The sequence below is a fragment of the Rhinolophus sinicus genome, chromosome X (assembly GCF_036562045.2).
Source record: "Rhinolophus sinicus isolate RSC01 chromosome X, ASM3656204v1, whole genome shotgun sequence".
Taxonomy (NCBI): domain Eukaryota; kingdom Metazoa; phylum Chordata; class Mammalia; order Chiroptera; family Rhinolophidae; genus Rhinolophus; species Rhinolophus sinicus.
Window position 1 is genome coordinate 98,379,157 of NC_133768.1, and position 22,422 is coordinate 98,401,578.

The 22,422-nt window shown below is 39.4% G+C and overlaps 1 protein-coding gene across 7 annotated transcripts in view; it reads right to left on the reverse strand.

The window, feature by feature from the left end:
- ARHGEF6 (Rac/Cdc42 guanine nucleotide exchange factor 6) overlaps positions 1-22,422 on the reverse strand; it is a 126,687-nt gene that overhangs the window by 88,877 nt on the left and 15,388 nt on the right. For all 7 annotated transcript variants that reach the window (XM_019714692.2, XM_019714693.2, XM_019714691.2 and 4 more), the window contains 3 exons: positions 5,184-5,268; positions 2,908-3,032; positions 1,506-1,707 (listed from right to left, as the gene is read on the reverse strand). In XM_019714692.2, coding sequence (XP_019570251.2) covers positions 1,506-1,707; positions 2,908-3,032; positions 5,184-5,268 — 412 coding nt within the window. The remainder of the gene's footprint in view (positions 1-1,505; positions 1,708-2,907; positions 3,033-5,183; positions 5,269-22,422) is intronic.

Genomic DNA, 22,422 nt, shown 5'->3' on the forward strand with positions numbered 1-22,422 from the left:
TGCAGAAAAGTGTACAAAGTAAAATTTGTCCTAAAAGCTTTAGGGAAAAGCTCATAACAATGGTTATCTGGGGGAAAGGGCCAAGGAAAGGAATTTTCATTCTCTACATGTATTTCTGTAATGTTTTTATTTATTTACAGTGAGCCTATAATATTATTAATTAATAGTATTATTTTGAGGCATTAAAAAAGCAATAAAGGGCCGGCCCGGTGGCTCAGGCGGTTAGAGCTCCATGCTCCTAACTCCGAAGGCTGCCGGTTCGATTCCCACATGGGCCAGTGGGCTCTCAACCACAAGGTTGCCAGTTCAATTCCTCGAGTCCCGCAAGGGATGGTGGGCTCTGCCCCCTGCAACTAAGATTGAACACGGCACCTTGAGCTGAGCTGCCGCCCCGATGGCTCAGTTGTTGGTTGGAGCGCGGGCTCTGAACCACAAGGTTGCCAGCTCAATTCCTCGACTCCTGCAAGGGATGGTGGGCAGCGTCCCCTGCAACTAAAATTGAACACGGCACCTTGAGCTGAGCTGCCGCTGAGCTCCCGGATGGCTCAGTTGGTTGGAGCGCGTCCTCTCAACCACAAGGTTGCCGGTTAGACTCCCGCAAGGGATGGTGGGCTGTGCCCCCTGCAACTAGAAACGGCAACTGAACCTGGAGCTGAGCTACGCCCTCCACAACTAAGACTGAAAGAACAACTTGAAGCTGAACAGAACCCTCCAAAACTAAGATTGAAAGGACAACAACTTGACATGGAGAAAAGTCCTGGAAGTGCACACTGTTCCCCAATAAAGTCCTGTTCCCCTTCCTCAATACAATCTTTAAAAAAAAAGCAATAAAGACATCTATAAAAGAAAAAAATGCACTGAGAAGCTAATCACTCAAAGGAACCCATGGGTAAATATTTTTGAAAAGTGAGGAGATATAATGAATACCTGAATACTATATCGGTATCATGACATTTTTGTATAACAGGTTTTTTTCCAGGAATATAGGTAGAGTCTACTTTCCTAAATAATAAAAAGCAAGTAAGTTACCTAAGCAAGGTCTCAAAAGACTACTAAAGAGCAATAAGATTTCACTCATATCTCTGAGGCATTTAGACTTAGGTCTGCTTCAAGAGCTGAGGGCTAAAAAAAGGAAGTTAGCACATGGCCCCTCTTATTATTGTATTCTGCCATGGTGATTCTTAGAGTAGCAGGAAGGACTATGTACTATGTTACATGGGCTAGAATTAGTAGACAGAAGGGGACATAGTTAAGGTGGAACAGTTGTCTGAGCTTTGAATTCTTTTGCTTTTTTAGTTTTTTGCTGCCTTGATGTAATCTAAATACAACTTCATTTCAAAATATCTAATCACAGATTTTCCCCAGTTCTGTTTTAGTCTATTTTGGACACACACATACAAGTACAAACAGTTTCAGCTAACCAATTAAAACTACAAGATTTCCTGTAAGAATATCAAGAAAGTACAAGAGTCACATTCAAAAAGACTTTTAAAAGATTGACTTACCACTGGATTTAATTTCTCGGACATAATTACTAGGGAACCAGCCTGTTCTCCCATTTAATGTGCCTTCCCACCAGCCTCCTTCTTCAACTCTAGTGACATAAATGATGTCCCCTTTACAGACTGACAGTTCATCTTCATTAGTCTGCTTAAAGTTGAATCTTGCCTTTACTATCAACTGGTGACTTCCATTTTCCGTCATCTCCTAGAAAAATAAAAGCCACACCAAATTAAGCACTCATCTAAATGAGGCAGGGGCAGACATTATATGAATGTAGGCAAATAAAGTGGGGTGACCAAGGATAAAACCCCAGGTCCATCTCAGTCTTGAATTTTTAACTTAGGAGTAGTCCTAACATGGATAGGCCTCAAGGGGGATTAAGAAACTCCTTGAAACTATATGCAAACTTTTCCATTTGTGAGAATGTGTATTTTGAAGTGGGTCATGGTTTTCATTTCCCTCTCTCCCTACCAATTATCTAAAGACACTTATTTAAATGATCCAGGAAACAAAGTAGAGTGATAAACTATTCCATCCTGCCTCTATCCAACACAGACATATCTTATGTAATTATACGACCAAAATTAGGTACTAACCTACTCTCATAAAATCTGCCTCCCACAACACAATTACTAAGAATATCTTAAATCGGCTAAGACTTAGTCATATGAAAAGATCAAATACCCCATAGTTACTTAAGTCAGGAGTTCTTCACCTGTCACAGGCCCCTTTGAGAAGCTGATGAGCAAAATTGAACTTTACCCAAAACACATACCCTAAGTTCATACACAGGAGAGTTTGCACACAATTTGAGAGGGCCCAAAGAATGTGAAACCATAGTGTTCATCACCTTCTCAAAGGGAACTGTGATCTCAAAATGTTAAGTGCTTTGGAAGTAATAACTCATGATAGCTTAAAGCAAGTGGGTGGCTTTTCACAAGGAATACTGTCTCAAAAGAGCAGAAGATGGGGTATCTCCGCCTAAACAAAAGTTCCCGTTAAGACCAAATGCAAAGACAACAGGGCTATGCCAGTATAGGAGTTCATCATAGGCCCAATTATAATATAAAGAGAAAAACAAAATGACAGTACCCATGATGATAATAAACCGAGAGATAGAGGAAATCACAGCAAACTGCCATCAGGAAGTAGTCATAATGACATATTTGCATAGCATTCTCCAAAGTCTCAACCCCAGTTATCTGACTCTGTGCCTCACACGCCTTTGATTTGTTCAGAGGCATTTGGGCCACCCTGAATTGGTGTTAGGTTTAAAAGTAGTTTTATGGAGAGATGCCCCAAACAAACAGGATGGTTATCTTACCACACATGGAGATGCAACCGGGGTCTCGATCTAATTTCACAGATTTAAAACAGGCAGGGGAAATTGGGGACTATACTTACCACTGCCTTTGACTGCCTGTGCAGCCCTGGAGCTGTGCTAGAAACTGCTCCCTGTGGGTTTGTCTGAGAACTATTAGCAGCACTAAGAGAGGAGGAACGTCCACATGGTCTTTCTGATAGCTGATCTGTGAAAAGAGGAAAAGGCACAGTAAAGGGAACCACTCATGTCAGAAAAACATCTACAACATAACATTAGCTTTCATGGGACATTTTCAAAGGCAACCTGGCCATAATTCTGTTATCATTATGAATGTGCCAAGTGTATTCTATCCCACCCCTCCCTTTTTGGTGGCCAACTTCTTTTTCTTAACCTTACTGGCCATTGCTCTCCAGTAGAATGAAAAACAGCGACAGAACCACATTTTCTCTTAACCCATTTCCCTACAAGTCTTCCCTCCTGAGCCAGTTGCAACAGTATGCCCTGTTATCCCAGGCAGAACTATATTGGGTACCAAACAGCTGTTTGTGGCTCTTATTACTTTGAAATATTTCAAATTTCTCTCTTTGTTTTTTGGCCTATAACTGAGTGGTTCTTTTTTTCCTCACATGTAACAATATGTGTGGCATATATAATGTAAAATCTCCCTTATGCCTGGTGTGCGGGGGAGAACGAGAATGAGAGAGAGAGAGAGTGTGTGTGTGTGTGTGTGTGTGTGTGTGTGTGTGTGTCTGGAAAGATGCAATCTTGACACTAGAATCATTTTTTTTAAAATCAAACTCAAGAATCTTCTCTTCCTTGAAATCATGTGAAATTCGAGTAGACCAACGCTGAGCTGGACATTTTTCAGTATGCTGAGAGTGTACTAAAGAGAGGAGCTGGCTTCTTGACAAATTCAAATGAGGGTTCTCTTCCTCTCCACTTATTTTTAAAAGATATAAACTGCAAAAGTCTAAAGCCCAAACATTCCCCAGGCGACAAGCTCAGTATCCAAGTAGTTTCCTTGATGCTGTGGGTTTTAACTTTCACCTCCTTGTATTTTATAAATATCTGTGGCGAGGGAAGAGACTGTAAAACTTGCTAGGAAAGTTTGGCAAAGGAACGTATAATTTGTATGGCATAATGTTAGAATGATACGGTCCTCCCTGCCCAGAACTGGAGAGTTGTCATGTGTGTTAAATATAGTTACTTGAATTAGCTGTACTTTCTGCTCTACGCTTTGCCATAGCTCAAAAGCATTTTTTTTTCCAAATAGCAAAAGAACAACTTCGGAGAAGTATTTTTACATTTATTGCTATTATATACAGCTCTTTTGACTAAAACTATAATTACTTGATAGCTTCCTAGATGCTCCATCCTATTTGGCACTTGATTATATTGTCTGCTCTTCTTCTCTAATTGTTTCACGTGGGTAAGTTGAGTTTCCCTAAATAGACGGTAATTTTCTCAAGGTCGGGGACCATATCTTACACTTTGTAGCCCCTGGCACTGCTAGGCACACAGTCTGCGGCAGCAAGACCCGTGTTTGGGCATAGGGCTCTGGAGTCAGTTTGAATCCCAGCTCTGCCACTTACTTTCTAGTTGGGCATGTGTGGGCCTGACTTTCTTTATCTGTAATATGGGCCTAATAATAATACCTACCCCCAGGGTTGTTTCAAAGATTGAATGAGACTACCTAAGGCTTGTAGGACAGCCTAGACCCATGGTAAGGGCTCAAAGCACTTTAATTATGGTTATAACTGCCCAGCTATAGGTAAGATACTATGTCACAGAAGGAGTGAAGTTATACTCCAAGATTATCATCATTTTCTTTGCATCTACTACGATTTATATTTAATACCTCCAATGTAGTGAGTATTAACACTTAAATAAAAGATACTCTTTTCACTCATTATGAACCGGAGTTTGCATTTCCAGTGCAAGGTTCCTTAGGGGTTCCTTTACATGGACAAAGACATACAGAAAACGACGAGAAAAATGTCTCTAGTGGGGAAAGGGAAGTAACAACCACTATAGTCTGTAAAGTTTATGAAAAAAGGAACTGATCTTTTCCTTCTTATTTTGTCTTCTTACACTCAGTTGCCTATTCAGTAGCTTTGAATGAAAGAGTTCTTAGTTCTAATGATTGTACTACAGGTATTAGAATGACATCTGTGATAGGTATGTTTAAATCCTAAACCATGAAAACTTAAAGCATTTGATATCCATTGGAGTTTATTTGTGGGGAGGGGAGAAATTTGCACCAAACAATCCTGGCCATAGTTGTCTCCTAAGGTAATTAGAAACACATGGAACCAAATATGTCACCCAGAACTCATAAATCACAAGCTCTGCTTACCTTCTGTTGCTTTGCTGACAGCTAAAAGAGTGCTCAGAACCTTGGAGAAATTGACTCCTGAATAAAGGTCATCAGGATCAAATACCTATGAAAAAGGAAATTGAAACTGTAAGACGCTGTAAGTATTCAACTCAACAAACCAAACTATCAAAAGACCACTTCCTTTAGCTCTCAGAACTAAAAAAATGTAAAAGCCAAGACCCAAACCTCTGTATACCTTTGGGAGAAATGAAAGCAGCAGCTGAGCCGCCTAATGACATGTGGCAGGCCATAAGTGAGTCAGAGCGAAGCAGTAATGGGAAATGAGAGCCAAGCTGAGAATGCAGGGCCCACTAGGAAATGCACAGTGCATACTCAGGCCCACTCTTCTGACCTGAAGATATCAATTCTCTCAGCCCAGTTACAGGAAACTCATATGCATGGGTTACAGTTAATGCCCATCACCTACAGAAGGACATAATAGTAGACAAAGAAGTAGGTGGATCCTTTTGGACACTTTCTCATCTGTACAGTTTATTCATTGTACTCAACAGGGGCACTGTGAGCTGTGCCTTTTTCTCTGCTCTTCATTCTCCCCACTGCCACCCACCGGGTCACAACGCCTGGGATCCCAACTCCACATCGCCCAGACTTTGCACCCAGGTCTGCCTTTTGCTCCCAGCCTCAGCTCCTGGTTTCTGCTGCTTGACCTTGATCCCCTCAGCTAGGCTTCTTGGATTTGAACCTCTGTCTGCCTGAGCCTATAGACTCTTCCTGGCCTTAAGTGACTTTTCCAGATACGATTTCTGGCCTTCCTGAGACCACTCAACTGTCAGCAACAAAACATTAAATAAATATAATATTTCACTTTGCCAGTCTAAACAATAAATTAAATAAATACAATATTTCACTTTGCCAGTCTTTTGATTTGCCACTGTCCCTAGTAAAGATACAATTAGTTGTTGTTTTAAATATAATTTATTAATTTTAAAACATATTCAATGTATTAAAACATATTGAGACTTCTACTCTCACATACGGGTATTTGAAGCTAGAAGTATTCTCAAGTGCAAACACACTCTACTAATCTGCCAGCCAATGATGTTGATATGTATATCTGTAGGTAACTAGATGCCCACTTTCTGCATAGAAATGAACCTGCTAAAAATATTTAATTGCAGGATGTCTGAGTTTGTGTCTTTTTCCCCAAATGCGTGATGGGAATAAAATGTACCTTTTCATGTGGGACATGATTGGGCCTAAGATTTTGAAGGATTTGTCTTCCCATTAGGTAGAGCCATTTGCTTGCTCTACTTCTAATCTGCATGATTTCTGGGAGCCACATCTAGACAAAATTTTATCTTCTTTGTGTACATATTCTTGAAGATCTAAAATCCGTCTCTGGAATGAAAATATATAGTATCCATTTTTATCAAATTGGGGGGAACATCCATACAGATAATATATGCAAATGTGAGCCTAAGGAATTCTGCCTACTCTGGAATTCAGAGTGAATTCCAGAATAGCTCTGCTATTCATTTAATCAATAAATGTTTTGTATTCAAACTTAAAACGACTAAAGTACCCAATGACATCTAAAATTGAGACACTAATATACTTTTAGTAAAGGGGTAATGCCAATATTACTAAAGAGTTAAATGACATTACAATTGAAATTGTTTCTGAATACTACAATATATGTTTCAAAGTTTTCCAGGAATAAATTGATAGGCATTCTGTTTTAGATTGCCAAAGCCTGGGTGTACAAGATCCAATAGACCCTGGTAAGAGTATCTAGTATCCCAGGGGATTCCAGACTTATTGACTCTCCCTTAAAACTGAGTAATGGGAACGTGTTAATGACATGTATGTCAACATGGTAACAAAGCAAAAAAAAATTATTTGTTTTTAGCCCCTAATTCCTAATGCGAGTGTGAATACGTGTGTGTGTGTGTGTGGATGCATGTGTTGGGTAAATGTGGTGGACATGGGTAGAGTCAAAAATAATAAGCAGAAGTAAATATTAGCAGAATAAGCATGAGAGCAAAAGCTGTGATAAAAAACCTCTCTCCCTTTGTTGCTCCATATCCAGATTAATTGACTGCCTATATGTAGCAACACTAGGATCATTCAGTTGTACCAGTACTTGACTGAATATGAGAACAAATAAACTGACGGAAAAATAAAATGTGTATCAACAAGAGTCATTGTGTCTGTTTGAGGGAAGTTGCCTGTACTATGCAGTTTCCTTTTTAGAAAACCCCAGTACACTGGAGTTTACCCACAGACACCATTCTTCTCACTGCAAGCCTATTCTGTAGCACGAGGAACTACACAGGAAAGCGTTGGAAGAGGCCTCTAGGGACTAGTAGAGAAGGCAACACCTCAAACTGAATGCTATTGAAAATTCCAACCCAGATCTCTCTTCCATGCACTTGAGATTGGTTCCCTACTAAAATGATTTGGAGGGAGTGCAACACTTTCAGTCATTATTAGTCTTTTACACTTTAGTGGAAATGAGGGGCATAAGACCAAGTTTAGAGATGATGATGTGGAGAAAAACTAAGGTCACTGGTGCCCAACTGGGAAAAAGCAAGGGAAAACACCACAACATGGAGAGCGGTGAAAGGAGAACAAAGAAAAGTAGATTATAATACAGGCCATTTGCCTAGGACTGAGCCCAATATGGAAAACCAATTACCCCTTTCTATCAGCAAAGCACTGTGACTTGTTAAAAGGTAATGTAAATTTGCACATTTATGCTACATGTGATTTTCCAGTACACAATCATTATGAACTCATCTTCTGGTACTCTGTGCATGCCTCACTAGCCTGTTTAGTATGGTATGAAACCTATTTTGGTCCAGAAATTAGCTGGTTAGTTCCAGATAATTTAGCTGGTCCAGTTAGATCTGGGAAGGTCAGATGAACAGCAGCATTCCCTCCCTCCACATACCATGACTGTGATGCAGACAAGAAAAAAAGGATTGCTTCTTAGACTACTGTTAGATGGTTTCAAGATCCCACTCCTGCAATAGGATGAGGCAAAGTTCAAGTATACCAACTACCAAAACAAAAACATTTACTATACTCTGGAGACAAAATGGGAGAGACAGAGATTAATCTTCATTGAAGATTTTAAAAAAGGATTTACATATACCCAGTCTAAGGTCCAATCTCACACCAGCAGCTCAAATCAGACGAGGCATTTAATTTTTAAATGTTTCGCCACGTTTTTCCATTTTGGATATCCTGGTGTTTCCATCCACTAAACACCAGGTGTTAATTCTGAACTGTTGGGGATCTGCCAGTATAAACTGCACAGAAGTTAATATTTTTATGGCTTTACAAATAGATCCTTTTGGAGTGGTTTTCAGTTAAAACATGTATGCTGTTTTATGACATTTTTACTAAACTGACAAACACAAGAAAGCACATGACAAGAAACTCCCCCAACCCCTTGTTCCATTCCCTCACTAATGTTATAGCTCCAATTTACTGATTTACTGAGCCCTTACTATGTGCTGACACCGTGCTTGGAGATTAGATAGATGACAGATGATTGATTGACAGATAGATAGATAGATAGATAGATAGATAGATAGATAGATATAGAGATCATTTCGATTCATTCCACTTGATTGTCCCAGCAAGGCTGTAATGTGGGTACAATTATTTCCCACATTCTATAGACGAGTAAACTGAGACTCAGAGTAGTTAAGTCATGAAGCAGGAAAGTGATGGAACCAATGAAAATACCCAAGAAAGTGTTGTGAGGGGTGTTTAAGCCCTGCATGCACACTTTATGTTTTCATGAGACATTAAAAATACAACGAAAATGGGTGGTTGGTTGGCTTAGTTGGTTAGAGCGCAGTGTTCATAACACCAAGGTCGCCGGTTTGATTCCCACGTGGGCCAGTGAGCTGCACCCTCCACAACTAGATTGAAAAAAACGGCTTGACTTGGAGCTGATGGGTCCTGGAAAAACACACTGTTCCCCAATAAAAATTTTTTAAAAACCACAAGGAAAAGAAATCCGTGGGGGGACTTCTGGAAAAATGGCGGCGTGAGGTGAGCCTCTGTAAAGCTCCCCTGGAATTTACAAAGAATCGAACAACAAAAACTCCACAAAGGACTCCCTGCAAGCAGACAGGCAAGACGAAGAGGCCCACTACCGACTGAAATCACCTACAGGTGGGAGATTCGCGCGAGTGGAGGGAGGAGGAAAGGGAGAAGTGCGCGGAGACAGAGCCGCACGGGCGCAGGACGCAGACCTAGCTCAGTGCTCTGAGCTCGCTGCTTCCAGAAACTACCACAGCTGCGGGAGAGGGAAGAGCGCGGACTGCTAGGGCTCTGCCAGGGCTCCACAGGGCTGAGGGGACAGCATATAACACGGCTGAACCCAACGCTCACGGCAGAGACCTCGGAGAAAAGACTGAGGGAAAAAGGCTGAAAACGGTGGTTTAAGCCCTCACTGCCGAGCAGAGAACAGAGCCTTAGGCACTGAGACTAGCCGCCACCTCCCACCCCTCCCAGAGCTTGCCCCGCCCCCACCTGCCCGGTTCTAGAAGCAAAACAGTAGCAGTGTCAGATCAAAACAACAGAAAATTTGCTGTTTTGAGAACTGTGGACCGCAAACACAAATTCACAGCCCAACTAGTTCCGGCAAAGGGGAGAGAGCTGTGGAGGCGGGACCGGCTGTGGTGGTGGTCGCCGCCGTTGCTCTGGGCCACCTGTCACAACTCACCCCGCCCCTGACCCCACCTATCTGGGCGGATCCCTGCAGGAGTAAACAGAACTGCTGAAATATACGGGCTCTGAATCAGGAGCTGGAAGAGCTTTGGAACATCAAAAGTTCTCCGCATACCCACCGGGACACTGCGCCCTGTGACCTAGACGAACTATTAACAGAGGAGAATCCCGTCTCCCAGGGAATCCCCCATTGTGTGAGAAGTTGGAATAGTGCAGAGAAAACATAGCACTACCATGTGGGAGAAGAAAAATAAGTTGCAGTTGGAGAAATAATAAAACATTCTACCAACAAGTACTGGCAAACAAAAGAAAGACCGCTTTCTATCAACCTGTTGCAGAAGTCACTCCTGTAGATGTCTAGGAAGAGAAATAGTAAACCAGTAATCGCCATGAATAACCAAGGCAACAAGATAGCTCAGAAAGAAAGTGAAAAATCTCCAGAGAAGGCACTTAAAGATACAGAAATATGTGACTTAAATGACAGAGAATTCAAGATTGCAGTTCTGAAAAACTCAACGAGATACAAGAAAACACAGATAGGCAGTTAAATGAACTCAGAAACTCAATCAAAGAACAGCATGAGCATTTTACGAAAGAGATTGAAATCTTAAAAAGAACCAAATAGAATTTCTGGAGATTAAGAACTCAATAGAAGAAATTAAGAATGAAATAACCAGCTTAGGTAGTAGAGTTGACCAGATGGAGGAAAGAATCAGTGACATCGAAGATAGAAACCTGGAAATGACACAGATAGAAGAAGAAAGAGACTTGAGACTTAAAAGAAATGAAAGAACTTACAAGAACTTTCTGACTCCATCAGAAAGAGCAATATAAGAATAATGGGCATACCAGAAGGAGAAGAAAGAGAGAAGGAACAGAGAATATATTCAAACAAATTGTCGATGAGAACTTCCCAAATTTGTGGACAGAACTGGACCCTCGAATCCAAGAAGCAAATAGAACACCTAGTTACCTCAATCCCAACAGGCCTTCTCCAAGGCACATTGTATTGAAGCTGTCTAAAATCAACGACAAAGAAAGAATCCTCAAGGCAGCCAGGGAAAAGAAGACGGTAACTTACAAAGGAAAGCCCATTAGATTATCATCAGATTTTTCAGCAGAAACTCTACAAGCCAGGAGGAGTGGAACCAAATATTCAAACTATTGAAAGAGAGAAACCATGAGCCAAGAATAATATATCCAGCAAAGATATCCTTTAGATATGAAGGAGGAATAAAGACCTTTCCAGACATACAGAAGCTGAGGGAATTTTCTAATACACGACCTGCACTACAAGAAATACTAAAGGAGGCTATTCGACCACCATCAACAGGGACAATTTGTGGCAACCAAAACTCAAAAAGGGGAGAGTAAAGGCCTGAACCGGAATATGGGAATGGAGAAAGTAAGCGTGCTGAAGAAAATGGAATACTCTAAATATCAAACTTTATTTTACATATACTTAAGGGTAACCACTCAAAATAAATCCAGAATTGAAATATATACTGAAATAAAAGAAGAACCAGAGGGAAACATCATAGAATACCACCACACAGAAATAATAGACAACAACAAAAGGCAAAGAAACAATGGAGACACAGCCTTACCAGAAAACTAAAGATAGAATGACAGGAAATCCTCACATATCAATAATCACCCTAAATGTAAATGGACTGAACTCACCAATAAAAAGGCACAGAGTAGCAGATTGGATCAAAAAAATAAACCCAACCATATGCTGTCTCCAAGAGACACATCTCAGCTACAAGGACAAGCATAGACTCAAAGTGAAAGGGTGGAAATTGACACTCCAAGCAAATGGTACCCAGAGAAAATCAGGTGTAGCCATAATGATATCAGATGAAACAGACTTCAAGGTGAAAAAGATAACAAGAGACAAAGATGGACATTTCATAATGGTGAAAGGGACTGTACAACAAGAAGACATAACAGTCATCAATATTTATGCCCCCAATCAGGGAGCACCGAAATACACCAAGCAACTACTAACAGAACTAAAGGGAGAAATTGACCAAAACACAATTATACTAGGGGACTTAAATACATCATTGACAGCTATGGATAGATCATCCAAACAGAAAATAAATAACGAAATAGTAGCCCTAAATGACACATTAGATGAAATGGACATAATTGACATTTATAGAGCACTTCATCCTAAAACATCAGACTATACATTCTTTTCTAGTGTACATGGAACATTCTCAAGGATAGACCATATATTGGGACATAAAATCAGTCTCAACAAATTTAAGAAGATTGAAATCATACCATGCATATTCTCTGATCACAAGGCTTTGAAATTGGATATCAACTGTAAAAAGAAAGCGGAAAAACACAAATACATGGAGATTAAACAACATACTTTTAAAGAAGGACTGGGTCAAAGAAGAAATTAGAGGAGAGATCAAAAGATACATAGAAACAAATGACAATGAAAATACATCCTACCAAAATTTTTGGGATGCAGCAAAAGCAGTTTTAAGAGGGAAATTTATCTCATTACAGGCCTATCTCAAGAAACAAGAAAACTCCCAAATAAATAACCTCATGTTACACCTTAAAGAACTAGAAAAAGAAGAACAAGTAAAACCCAAGGTCAGCAGAAGAAAGGAAATAACAAAAATTAGAGCAGAACTAAATGAAATAGAGAACAAAAAGACAATAGAAAAAATTAATGTGACAAAGACCTGGTTCTTTGAAAAGATTAACAAAATTGACAAACCCTTGGCTAGACTTACTAAGATAAAAAGAGAAGACACTGATTAACAAAATCAGAAACGTAAAAGGGAAGTTATCACGGACACCACAGAAATACAAAGGATCATCCAAGAATACTATGAAGGACTATATGCCACCAAATTCAACAACCTAGAAGAAATGGACAAGTTCTTAGAAACATATAGCCTTCCAAGGCTGAACCATGAAGAACTGGAAAATCTAAACAGACCGATCACCAGTAACTAAATTGAATCAGTCATCCAAAACCTTCCCAAAAGCAAAAGTCCGGGACCAGATGGCTTCACTAGTGAATTCTACCAAACCTTCAAAGAGGATCTAATACCAATTCTGCACAAACTCTTCCAAAAATTGAAGAAGAGACAGTACTCCCTAACTCATTTTATGAGGCCAACATTACCCTGATACCAAAACCTGGTAAGGACAGCACAAAAAAGAAAACTACAGACCAATATCTCTGATGAATACCGATGCAAAAATCCTAAATAAAATTCTAGCAAATCGAATACAACAATGCATTAAAAAGATTATTCATCACGACCAAGTGGGGTTCATCCCGGGGCACAAGGATGGTTCAACATCAAATCCATCAATGTGATACATCACATAAACAAAATAAAGGACAAAAATCATATGATTATATCAATTGATGCAGAAAAGCATTTGACAAGATACAACATCCATTTATGATTAAAACACTTAATAAAATGGGTATAGAAGGAAAATACCTTAACATAATAAAGGCCATATATGACAAGCCCTCTGCTAATCTCATAATTAATGGAGAAAAACTGAAGCCCTTTGCTCTACGTTCAGGAACACGACAGGGATGTCCCCTATCACCTCTGCTTTTCAACATAGTGTTGGAAGTCCTTGCCAGAGCAATCAGGCAAGAGAAAGAAATAAAAGGCATCCAAATTGGGAATGAAGAAGTTAAATTATCACTCTTTGCAGATGACATGATGCTATATATAGAAAACCCTAAAGACTCCACCAAAAAGCTATTAGAAACAATCAACGAATACAGTAAAGTTGCGGCTACAAAATCAACGCACAAAAGTCCATTGCCTTCCTATATACTAACAATGAAATCTCAGAAAAAGAAATACAAAAAACAATTCCTTTTGCAATTGCAGCAAAAAGAATAAAATACCTAGGAATAAACTTAACCAAGGATGTGAAAGACCTATATGCTGAAAACTATAAGACATTTTTGAAAGAAATTGAAGAAGACACAAAGAAATGGAAAGACATTCCGTGCTCATGGATTGGAAGAATCAACATAGTTAAAATGGTCATATTACCCAAAGCAATATACAGATTCAATGCAATCCCCATCAAAATCCCAATGGCATATTTTAAAGAAATAGAACAAAAAAATCATCGGATTTGTTTGGAACCACAAAAGACCCTGAATAGCCAAAGCAATCTTAAGAAAAAAGAACAATAATGGAGGTATCACACTTCCTGACTTTGGCTTGTACTACAGGGCTACAATAATCAAAACAGCATGGTATTGGCAGAAAAACAGACACATAGACCAATGGAATAGAATTGAGAACCCAGAAATAAAACCACATAAATATGGACAGATAATTTTTGACAAAGAAGCTAAAAACATACAATGGAGCAAAGACAGCCTCTTCAATAAATGGTGCTGGGAGAATTGGATAGCCACGTGCAAAAGAATGAAACTGGACTGCTATTTGTCACCATGTACCAAAGTTAATTCAAAATGGATCAAAGACTTAAGCATAAGACCTGACACAATAAACTGCATAGAAGAAAACATAGGTACTAAACTTATGGACCTTGGGTTCAAAGAGCATTTTATGAACTTGACTCCAAAGTCAATGGAAGTAAAAGCTAAAATAAACGAATGGGACTATATGAAACTTAAAAGCTTCTGCACAGCAAAAGAAACCATTGACAAAATAAAGAGGCCACCAACTGAATGGGAGAAGATTTTTGCAAACAGTGCCTCCGATAAGGGGCTAGTATCCAGAATATACAAGGAACTCATGCAACTCAACAACAAAAAAACAAACAACCCAATTGAAAAATGGGCAGAGGACTTGAAGAGACATTTCTCCAAAGAGGACATACAAATGGCAAATAGACATATGAAAAAATGCTCAACATCACTAATCATCAGAGAAATGCAAATCAAAACCACAATGAGATATCACCTCACCCCAGTCAGAATGGCTATCATCAACAAGACAAATAATAACAAATGTTGGAGAGGCTGTGGAGAAAAAGGAACCCTCATACACTGTTGGTGGGAATGCAGACTGGTGCAGCCGTTATGGAAGGCAGTGTGGAGGTTCCTCAAAGAATTACGAATAGAATTGCCATATGACCCAGCAATCCCTCTCCTGGGTATCTACCCAAAAAATCTGAAAACATTTAGAGATAAAGACACGTGTGCTCCAATGTTCATTGCAGCTTTGTTTACGGTGGCCAAGACATGGAAACAACCAAAATGTCCTTCGATAGATGAATGGATAAAGAAGTTGTGGTATATATACACAATGGAATACTATTCTGCAGTAAGAAAAGATGATATAGGAACATTTGTGACAACATGGATGGATCTTGAGAGAGTAATGCTGAGCGAAACAAGTCAGACAGAAAAAGCAGAGAACCATGTGATTTCACTGATATGTGGTATATAAACCAAAAACAACAAAAGAACAAGACAAACAAATGAGAAACAGAAACTCATAGACACAGACAATAGTTTAGTGGTTGCCAGAGGGTAAGGGGGGTAGGGGGGGGGTGGGAGATGAGGGTAAGGGGGATCGAATATATGGTGATGGAAGGAGAACTGACTCTGGGTGATGAACACACAATGGGATTTATAGATGATGTAATACAGAATTGTACACCTGAAATCTATGTAATTTTACTAACAATTGTCACCCCAATAAATTTAATAAAAAAATAAAATAAAATAAAAAAGAAATCCGTGGGTTTGTACACAAAGAGAAATCCCTTGCTGCTGTCAGTACATGCAGCATTTGTACCATCTACAGCAAGTTTGTTACAGCCTCTAAGATGACTAATTCAACTAATCATGGCAAAGAGAAAATATCCCATATGACAAGACTGTCTCCACAGGGTTCTCACCTAATTCTTGTGTGATACTTCTCATTTCAAAGTGCAGCCCTGACCCAGCAGGCACCTTTTGCCAGAAGCTGGGAAGGGTTGCACTGAGCTATACCTATTTGTTCATCTGATTCCATCTTATGAGCCACTGTCCATACTTGTGAGGTGCTGGTTAGGTGGAGGTCCAGCCCATGGTTACAGGGCCAAATCAAACCATTCCTTGGCAACATGCTCTAATCACCTAAGTTAACAGTCACAACCCAGCCATATCTTTGTTAAGAGAAGCCGTGCCATATACTAGTTCAGAACTGGGTGAAGTCTCTAATGTCATGTGGCTTCAGTCCCATTCAATCGACTTCCATTTAAAGTTAATTTAGGGTTTGAAGTGATCACAATAGGCTCCATCACTCAACTGTTAAAATCTAATTAACTGAAAAGCAAGGGATTCAGTGGAACCACATGGACATAGCTCATGTTTCAGACCCAATCAAAACAAGATTCCAAATATTTTAGGAATATTCTGTCTCTTGTTCTTATTGAACAAAATCTTAAATTAACTTACGCCATCTTGAATCTCATTCTCTAATTCTCACAGCTGAGCATGCTGTCTCTGTTAACCTCTGAACTTTGGAGGAAATGTCATCACAGAGTGCAACAGAGCAAGCAAATCTGAGCTGTTTAGTCATATTTCACTGGGTGACACTGCTCCTGGGTCTGTAAACGCGATCTGGGATGCGTCCACATAGCCCCTACCACAAGTAGTCACAAAGTCAGCAACAAATAATATCCTAAGCTCAGAAAGTAGACTCAACTAGCCACCGGTATTCCACTTACTAGAATACAGTGGATGGCACTTGTACTTGCCTGGTTTTAAATAATAACTATTCCTATTTGATATGGAGCAAGTTTAAGAGAGCAAACCCTGCTCTCTATTCCTCTCTTATTTCTTGCTTTCTGTCCATTTCACCAATTTAGGAAACAAGATCTGACTTGTGTACGTATATGCATCGGGGTATTGAAAAGAGCACTATTGAGGGTCAGAAGACCTTGACTCCAGTCCCAGACTTGTCACTGCTGAGTAGTTGTGAGGACCTTAGGAAAGCAACACCACCTTTTTGTGGCTCTGTTTCCCATCTGGGAAGTGAGAGATGTGCTGGCCCATCACCTGAATAGGGGTTCTCAAAGGCAGCATCATGGCTGCACCCAAAGGTCCAGAATCTGGTCTTCGATTCTCAAGGCTCTTGACTGAAACTAATATAATATTGTATGTTAGCTATATTTTAATAAAAGTCTTTCTTTAAAAAAAAAAAGGCTCTTCAAAATGGACTCACATCAACCAAATTCACAAAAGGTCAATGCATATAATAAAATGCCAACTTGCTAATTTTTATTTAAAAATGAACTATTAAGAAGATCGGATACTCTCATTTTATAGCCAGATCACTCTCTCCCCATAGAGAATTCTACATGGGAAGCCAAATTAGAATTAGAAATTTGTTGGATAGTATAGAATCAAAGCAAAGGGAGTCTGGGGTATCACAGCTTAACATAATTATTACTTCTTTATTAGTTGACTTTTTCAAAATGTCATTTTAAAATGACCTAATTATATATTTTGGCTCTATCTTGCTGCCACTGCCTAGTGGGACTTGGGCTGTTATTGCAGACAGCTATAACGATCTACGTTCTTTCATCTCTGTGGATTTCTATATGGTCACTTTTCATAACTACCATGGGCTTCTAGATTACTTGGACCTCATCAAATCCACAGCCTGGAAGTTCAGCTCCATAGAGCTCTTATGATAGGAGCAAAGATCTGAGTGTAATTCCTCACTGCTCACCCTTCATTGCAAAGTCACCAAATCTACTTCCTAATGGCCACCTCAGCATCAGCAACATCAATGTGTCATACATTACGACCTCCATTCTTCCTTGTTACAGTCATTTAGGGGGAAAACACTTTCTCCACAACAGAAATATATCTGCAGTTGAGTATTAAGTGTTCAGGAAAGAGAGGAATGAATGAGGAATGACATAGGCATCTTGGTGGGGATGGTCACAGGATTAAAAAGAGAAAGAGAAAGAACTGGCCTTGGATAATCTCACCAAAAAGAGAATAGGCATGAAGGAAAAGGAAAGATAACATATTTCCTGTCAGTAGTGCTTGCCAAACCAAGGACAGGAAGTAGGAGGCCTAAAACCAGCTGCCCCTCAGCCAGCCAGCCATTGTAGCCTGCCCCTCCTCCTGTGCTCCTGTCACTAGAGCCTTTGCAGGAGCCATACTGGCTTCCAGTTTTGAGGGGTGGGGGTAGAGGGGTGATGCCTCAGCTGCTGGAACATCTGTGTGCCAGATCTGAGGGTGTCCTCCCCAAACCCCTCACCCTACCCCTTCAGAGAAGGGGACTTATTTCCTAGTGTTCTAAATTGGAATGCAGAAAACATTTTCTCAGAGACATAGTGTCACATCTGCCACTTAGTCTCTGAGTTCTATAGTCAGCCACATTAGTTATTAAACAGGCTGTTGTGGTCCAGCCAGAAAACATAGTCACCGCATAGAAGCTTGTTTCTATGGGAAAATGTTTTCTGTGTTCCCGACAATAATTTACAAATGAACTTTCGGAAAATAATCCATTTTTTATATTGAAGAATGCCTGGATGTGTGGCCCCAAATCGAAGTCCACATCCTTTATAGTTTTTCCTTGTCCTATCACCTAAAGGATGAACAAATACCCTAGACACTCTGAGTGCTATTTATATTAGAACTCTCTGTGATGAGAGAATCAAGTGTTAGGTATGAAGATTATGAGAATATCCTCAGAAATTGTAACAGTCTACAGCTCCTGACTGTGTAACAGTCTAGGCAGGTAAGGGGGAGACTCAGCTATGAAGATAGGGCTCCTGAAGCCCCTGTCTGAAAGTCTAGCAGAAGCAATTGCTTCACTACGACTTCTACATAAAAGACAGACTAGTGTTGATTGAACCCCGCACAAGGATTATGGCAGGAGGAGGGCAATGATAAAAGGAGCCCCTGCTGGTTGCTTTAAGCAGCATCTCCTCTGGAAATTTCATCTACAGCCTTCCATGAAGTCCTCCATTGACTTAGGCTCACGTTTCTTTCTTCTGAACAGCTACAGTCTTACAGGCTGTATAGATTCTGCACATTTAAGCCCTCAATTACCCACCACTGTAATATTCTCTGTTTATTCTGTGGGTGTTAAGATTAGCCTTGGGGATAAGGGGAAGGTGAGAGGTTTTGGGAACGTACAGAGGGATAGTGGATGGGGGGAGGGGGGTTCACACAGTGTGAGGGATATAAATGATAAATGTCTAAGTTTTGCTTTGTCTTGTGCACCTGAAACTAATTAAATAAAAATAAAAAAAAAAAAAAAAAAAAAAAAAGATTAGCCTTGGGGGTGGGGGATAAAAAAAAAAAAGATTAGCCTTGGATATCCAATAGAAGGTAAACTCTTTGAAGTCCAAATTGCCCCCACAGCCCTGGCCCAGTAATCAACATATATGAGACATTTGATAAATACTCATTCGTTGGTTGATTGACAGGATGTACTGTCAGAGAAACTTAAATATAAATTGTGCATAGAATGTAAGTCCCATGAAGCTATGTTTTTAAAAACATTTTCACTTCTGTATCCTCAGTGTCTAGAAGACTGCCTGTCACATAGTAGGTGCTCAATAAATATTTGATGAATTAATAAAAGTTTAGAAGCTTTCACCAATAGATGATTAACCATAATTGAAGAAAAAGCAGTCCTGAAATTACAGTAAAGTAAAAAAGAATTATCATTTCATTTGCAACAATATGGATGGACCTAGAGGGTATTATGCTAAATGAAGTAAGTCAGACACAGAAAGAGTAACACATGATTTCACTTACATGTAGAATCTAAAAAACAAAACAAGCAAACAAAACAAAACCCAGACTCATAGATACAGAGAACAGATTTGTGGTTGCCAGAAGGAAGGTGAGTTGGGGGTAAAATGAGTGATTAAGTCATAAGATCTTAGGGATCAAAAAACACAAGCTTCCAGTTATAAAATAAGTATTCATAGGGATATAATGTACAGCATGGGGAATATAGTTACCAATATTGTATTTTGTGAGGTGACAGATGGTAACTAGACATTGGGATGACCACTTCATAATGTATACAAATGTCAAATCACTGTGTTGTACACCTGAAACTAATATAATATTACATATCAATTATACCTAAGTAAATTGAAATATATGTATAATATATATAATATAAGTGATATATCTGTATATATCATTAAGGAAGGAAAAACAATCAATTTCCATGCAACTTTCCAGGAGACGTATTATGTAAAATAACATACATCTGTACTTCTCTGCAAAATTAAGCCCTGCAACCATGAGGTGAGTAAAGGTGCTTCAAATTCCATGTATGTGGATTTCATTGAGTTGTGTGCCGAGTATGGGCAAAGTACGTAATTGCTGGCCTGTTCCAAGTAGTACAGGCTCCTTTAAATCTCCTCATAAAGTACCTTGACCTAAGCATTATAGAGGAAGGGAGCTGGAAAGAACTGTGTGGTTTTACTGCTTTCTGGAGTTGGCTATATTTTTTAACTATTTTGTTGTAAAATAGCTTAAATGACAAACACTAAGGCCACACTCATACTCTGCTCTAAAACAAGCTTCAAGTTGCAGCCAGAGCACGGTGGGACAAGGCAAAATATGGCAAAGTAACTCACGAGAGGCAAGAAAGGGGTGACAGGCAATTTGAAAGAGACTACAAATCACACCCACGAAGTCCCTTTTATACCAGCTAATCTGGGTGGGAAAGATGTGCCAAAGTCACTACCATTTTCTTTATTTAGAAATCACCTTCAATAATACATTTAGCAATGACTTTTGGCACTCCTTGCTTATGTCTATATGTGAGTCACTTTTTCAAAAGTATGTAATTTTCAGAGATGCCCATCAATGCCTAACAGACATTAGTTAATTATTTAATTAGTTAATTAATTTTCCTCCATCTGATCCCAAACAAGATTTGTATCTAGGAAACAATCCAAACACAGTAAGGTGGGTATTCGGGAGCTCAGATACCAGCAACATCAGGAATGGTGCTTCCATTTAACATCCATGTCTCTCTGCCTAATGGAACCCAGCTTATAACTGCCTATAAGATCGAGTCCACACTCTCCAGGCTAGCATTCAAATTTCTTCTCAAGCTGGTCCCAACCTAGCAAGCCCATTTTTTCTCACCATCATCTCCTTGTATGCCCCAGAATTCTTCACTTTCTTCATTGTGCCTCTCTCTGATACGTATAGTTTTCTTTATGAAAAAGTTCCCTCAACCATCTGAATCCTAGCTGTCCTTCAAGGCCCATCCTAAATCACTCCCCTCCATCGGATCTTCCTCAAACACTACACCTCAGCACACAAAGGTCTTTTCTTCTGAACTCTGTGTTATGCTCTAGACTCTGGAACCATTAACTTGAATACCTAGTCATACACTCTTAAACGTTGTTCAACTCCATTATTTCCCATACACATGCTGCCTCTTTCCACAATGCCATAGCACTCACCATATAGATGGTGAACAAATACTTGCTGACTATTAGTCTTTCCTTTCAACCTAAAATTTAAACAGATATTTGTTCCAATAGAAACACTTGTCCTTTTGGCACGCCTTCCACAGAAGGAAAGACAGGGAAAAGGTAACTTTTTTCTGGTAGAACTTGATAAATCAGGGCTCATACATTTTTCATCACTTAATAAAATAGGTTCTTCCTTTTGAAGAATATGATTGAGAGAACTGAAGAATGCTGACAAAGCATTTACCTCACCAAAAGAAAGTGAAGTGACTGCCTGGGATCACTTTGGAAAGTCAAAGTCACAGAGTTCTAATGTCATACCTTGAAAACCCAAAGAAATCGAGAAAGTTTGAGTAACGCAAGAAGTGACCTGAGGTCTGGAAAAACAGGGAAGGTCTTCCATGAGACATAGGGGGCCTAATCTCTCATACTTTAAATTTTTTTCTTTTTCTTTTTTTAATTTTTAAAAGAGTGAGACAGGTACTCTAGCTTGGCAAGAAAAACTGAGTAATACTGTATTAGGGGGGACTCAACTTTCTTTTTATCCATATTTTCATCCACTAAAGAGTCATTTATGTGTATAACAGTCAACTCTTGATAATCTACATATACACTATTAGATACACAAGCTATCTAAAATAAATTTTTAAAAATTTATCCATTCAACAAACATTTATGGAACACCTGGTATATGCCAGGCACTAACACATAAATTTGTTTTAAGACGAGAAAAAAAAGGACCCTATATAAAATCTGGCAAACAAAGAAGTCACCCACAGGTGCACCAGCCGTTAAACCACTCTTTTCCATTATATTGTCTTTCTTTGAAGGTAATTTTTTAAAATCCCAAATCAAGATTTTCCCCAATCCACAACACACTATCACAACATACATTTCCCAAAAGAAGTGGTTAAATTTCTATCTTAGTAAAATACTGTACTCTCTTGGTTTGCATACATTTCTCAGAAATCATTGATAAATATCCCCAGTTTGCTGGAGACCTCGCCATGAAGAACAGACAAATTACAAGATGGAATGTTCCTTAGTATTCAGGTCT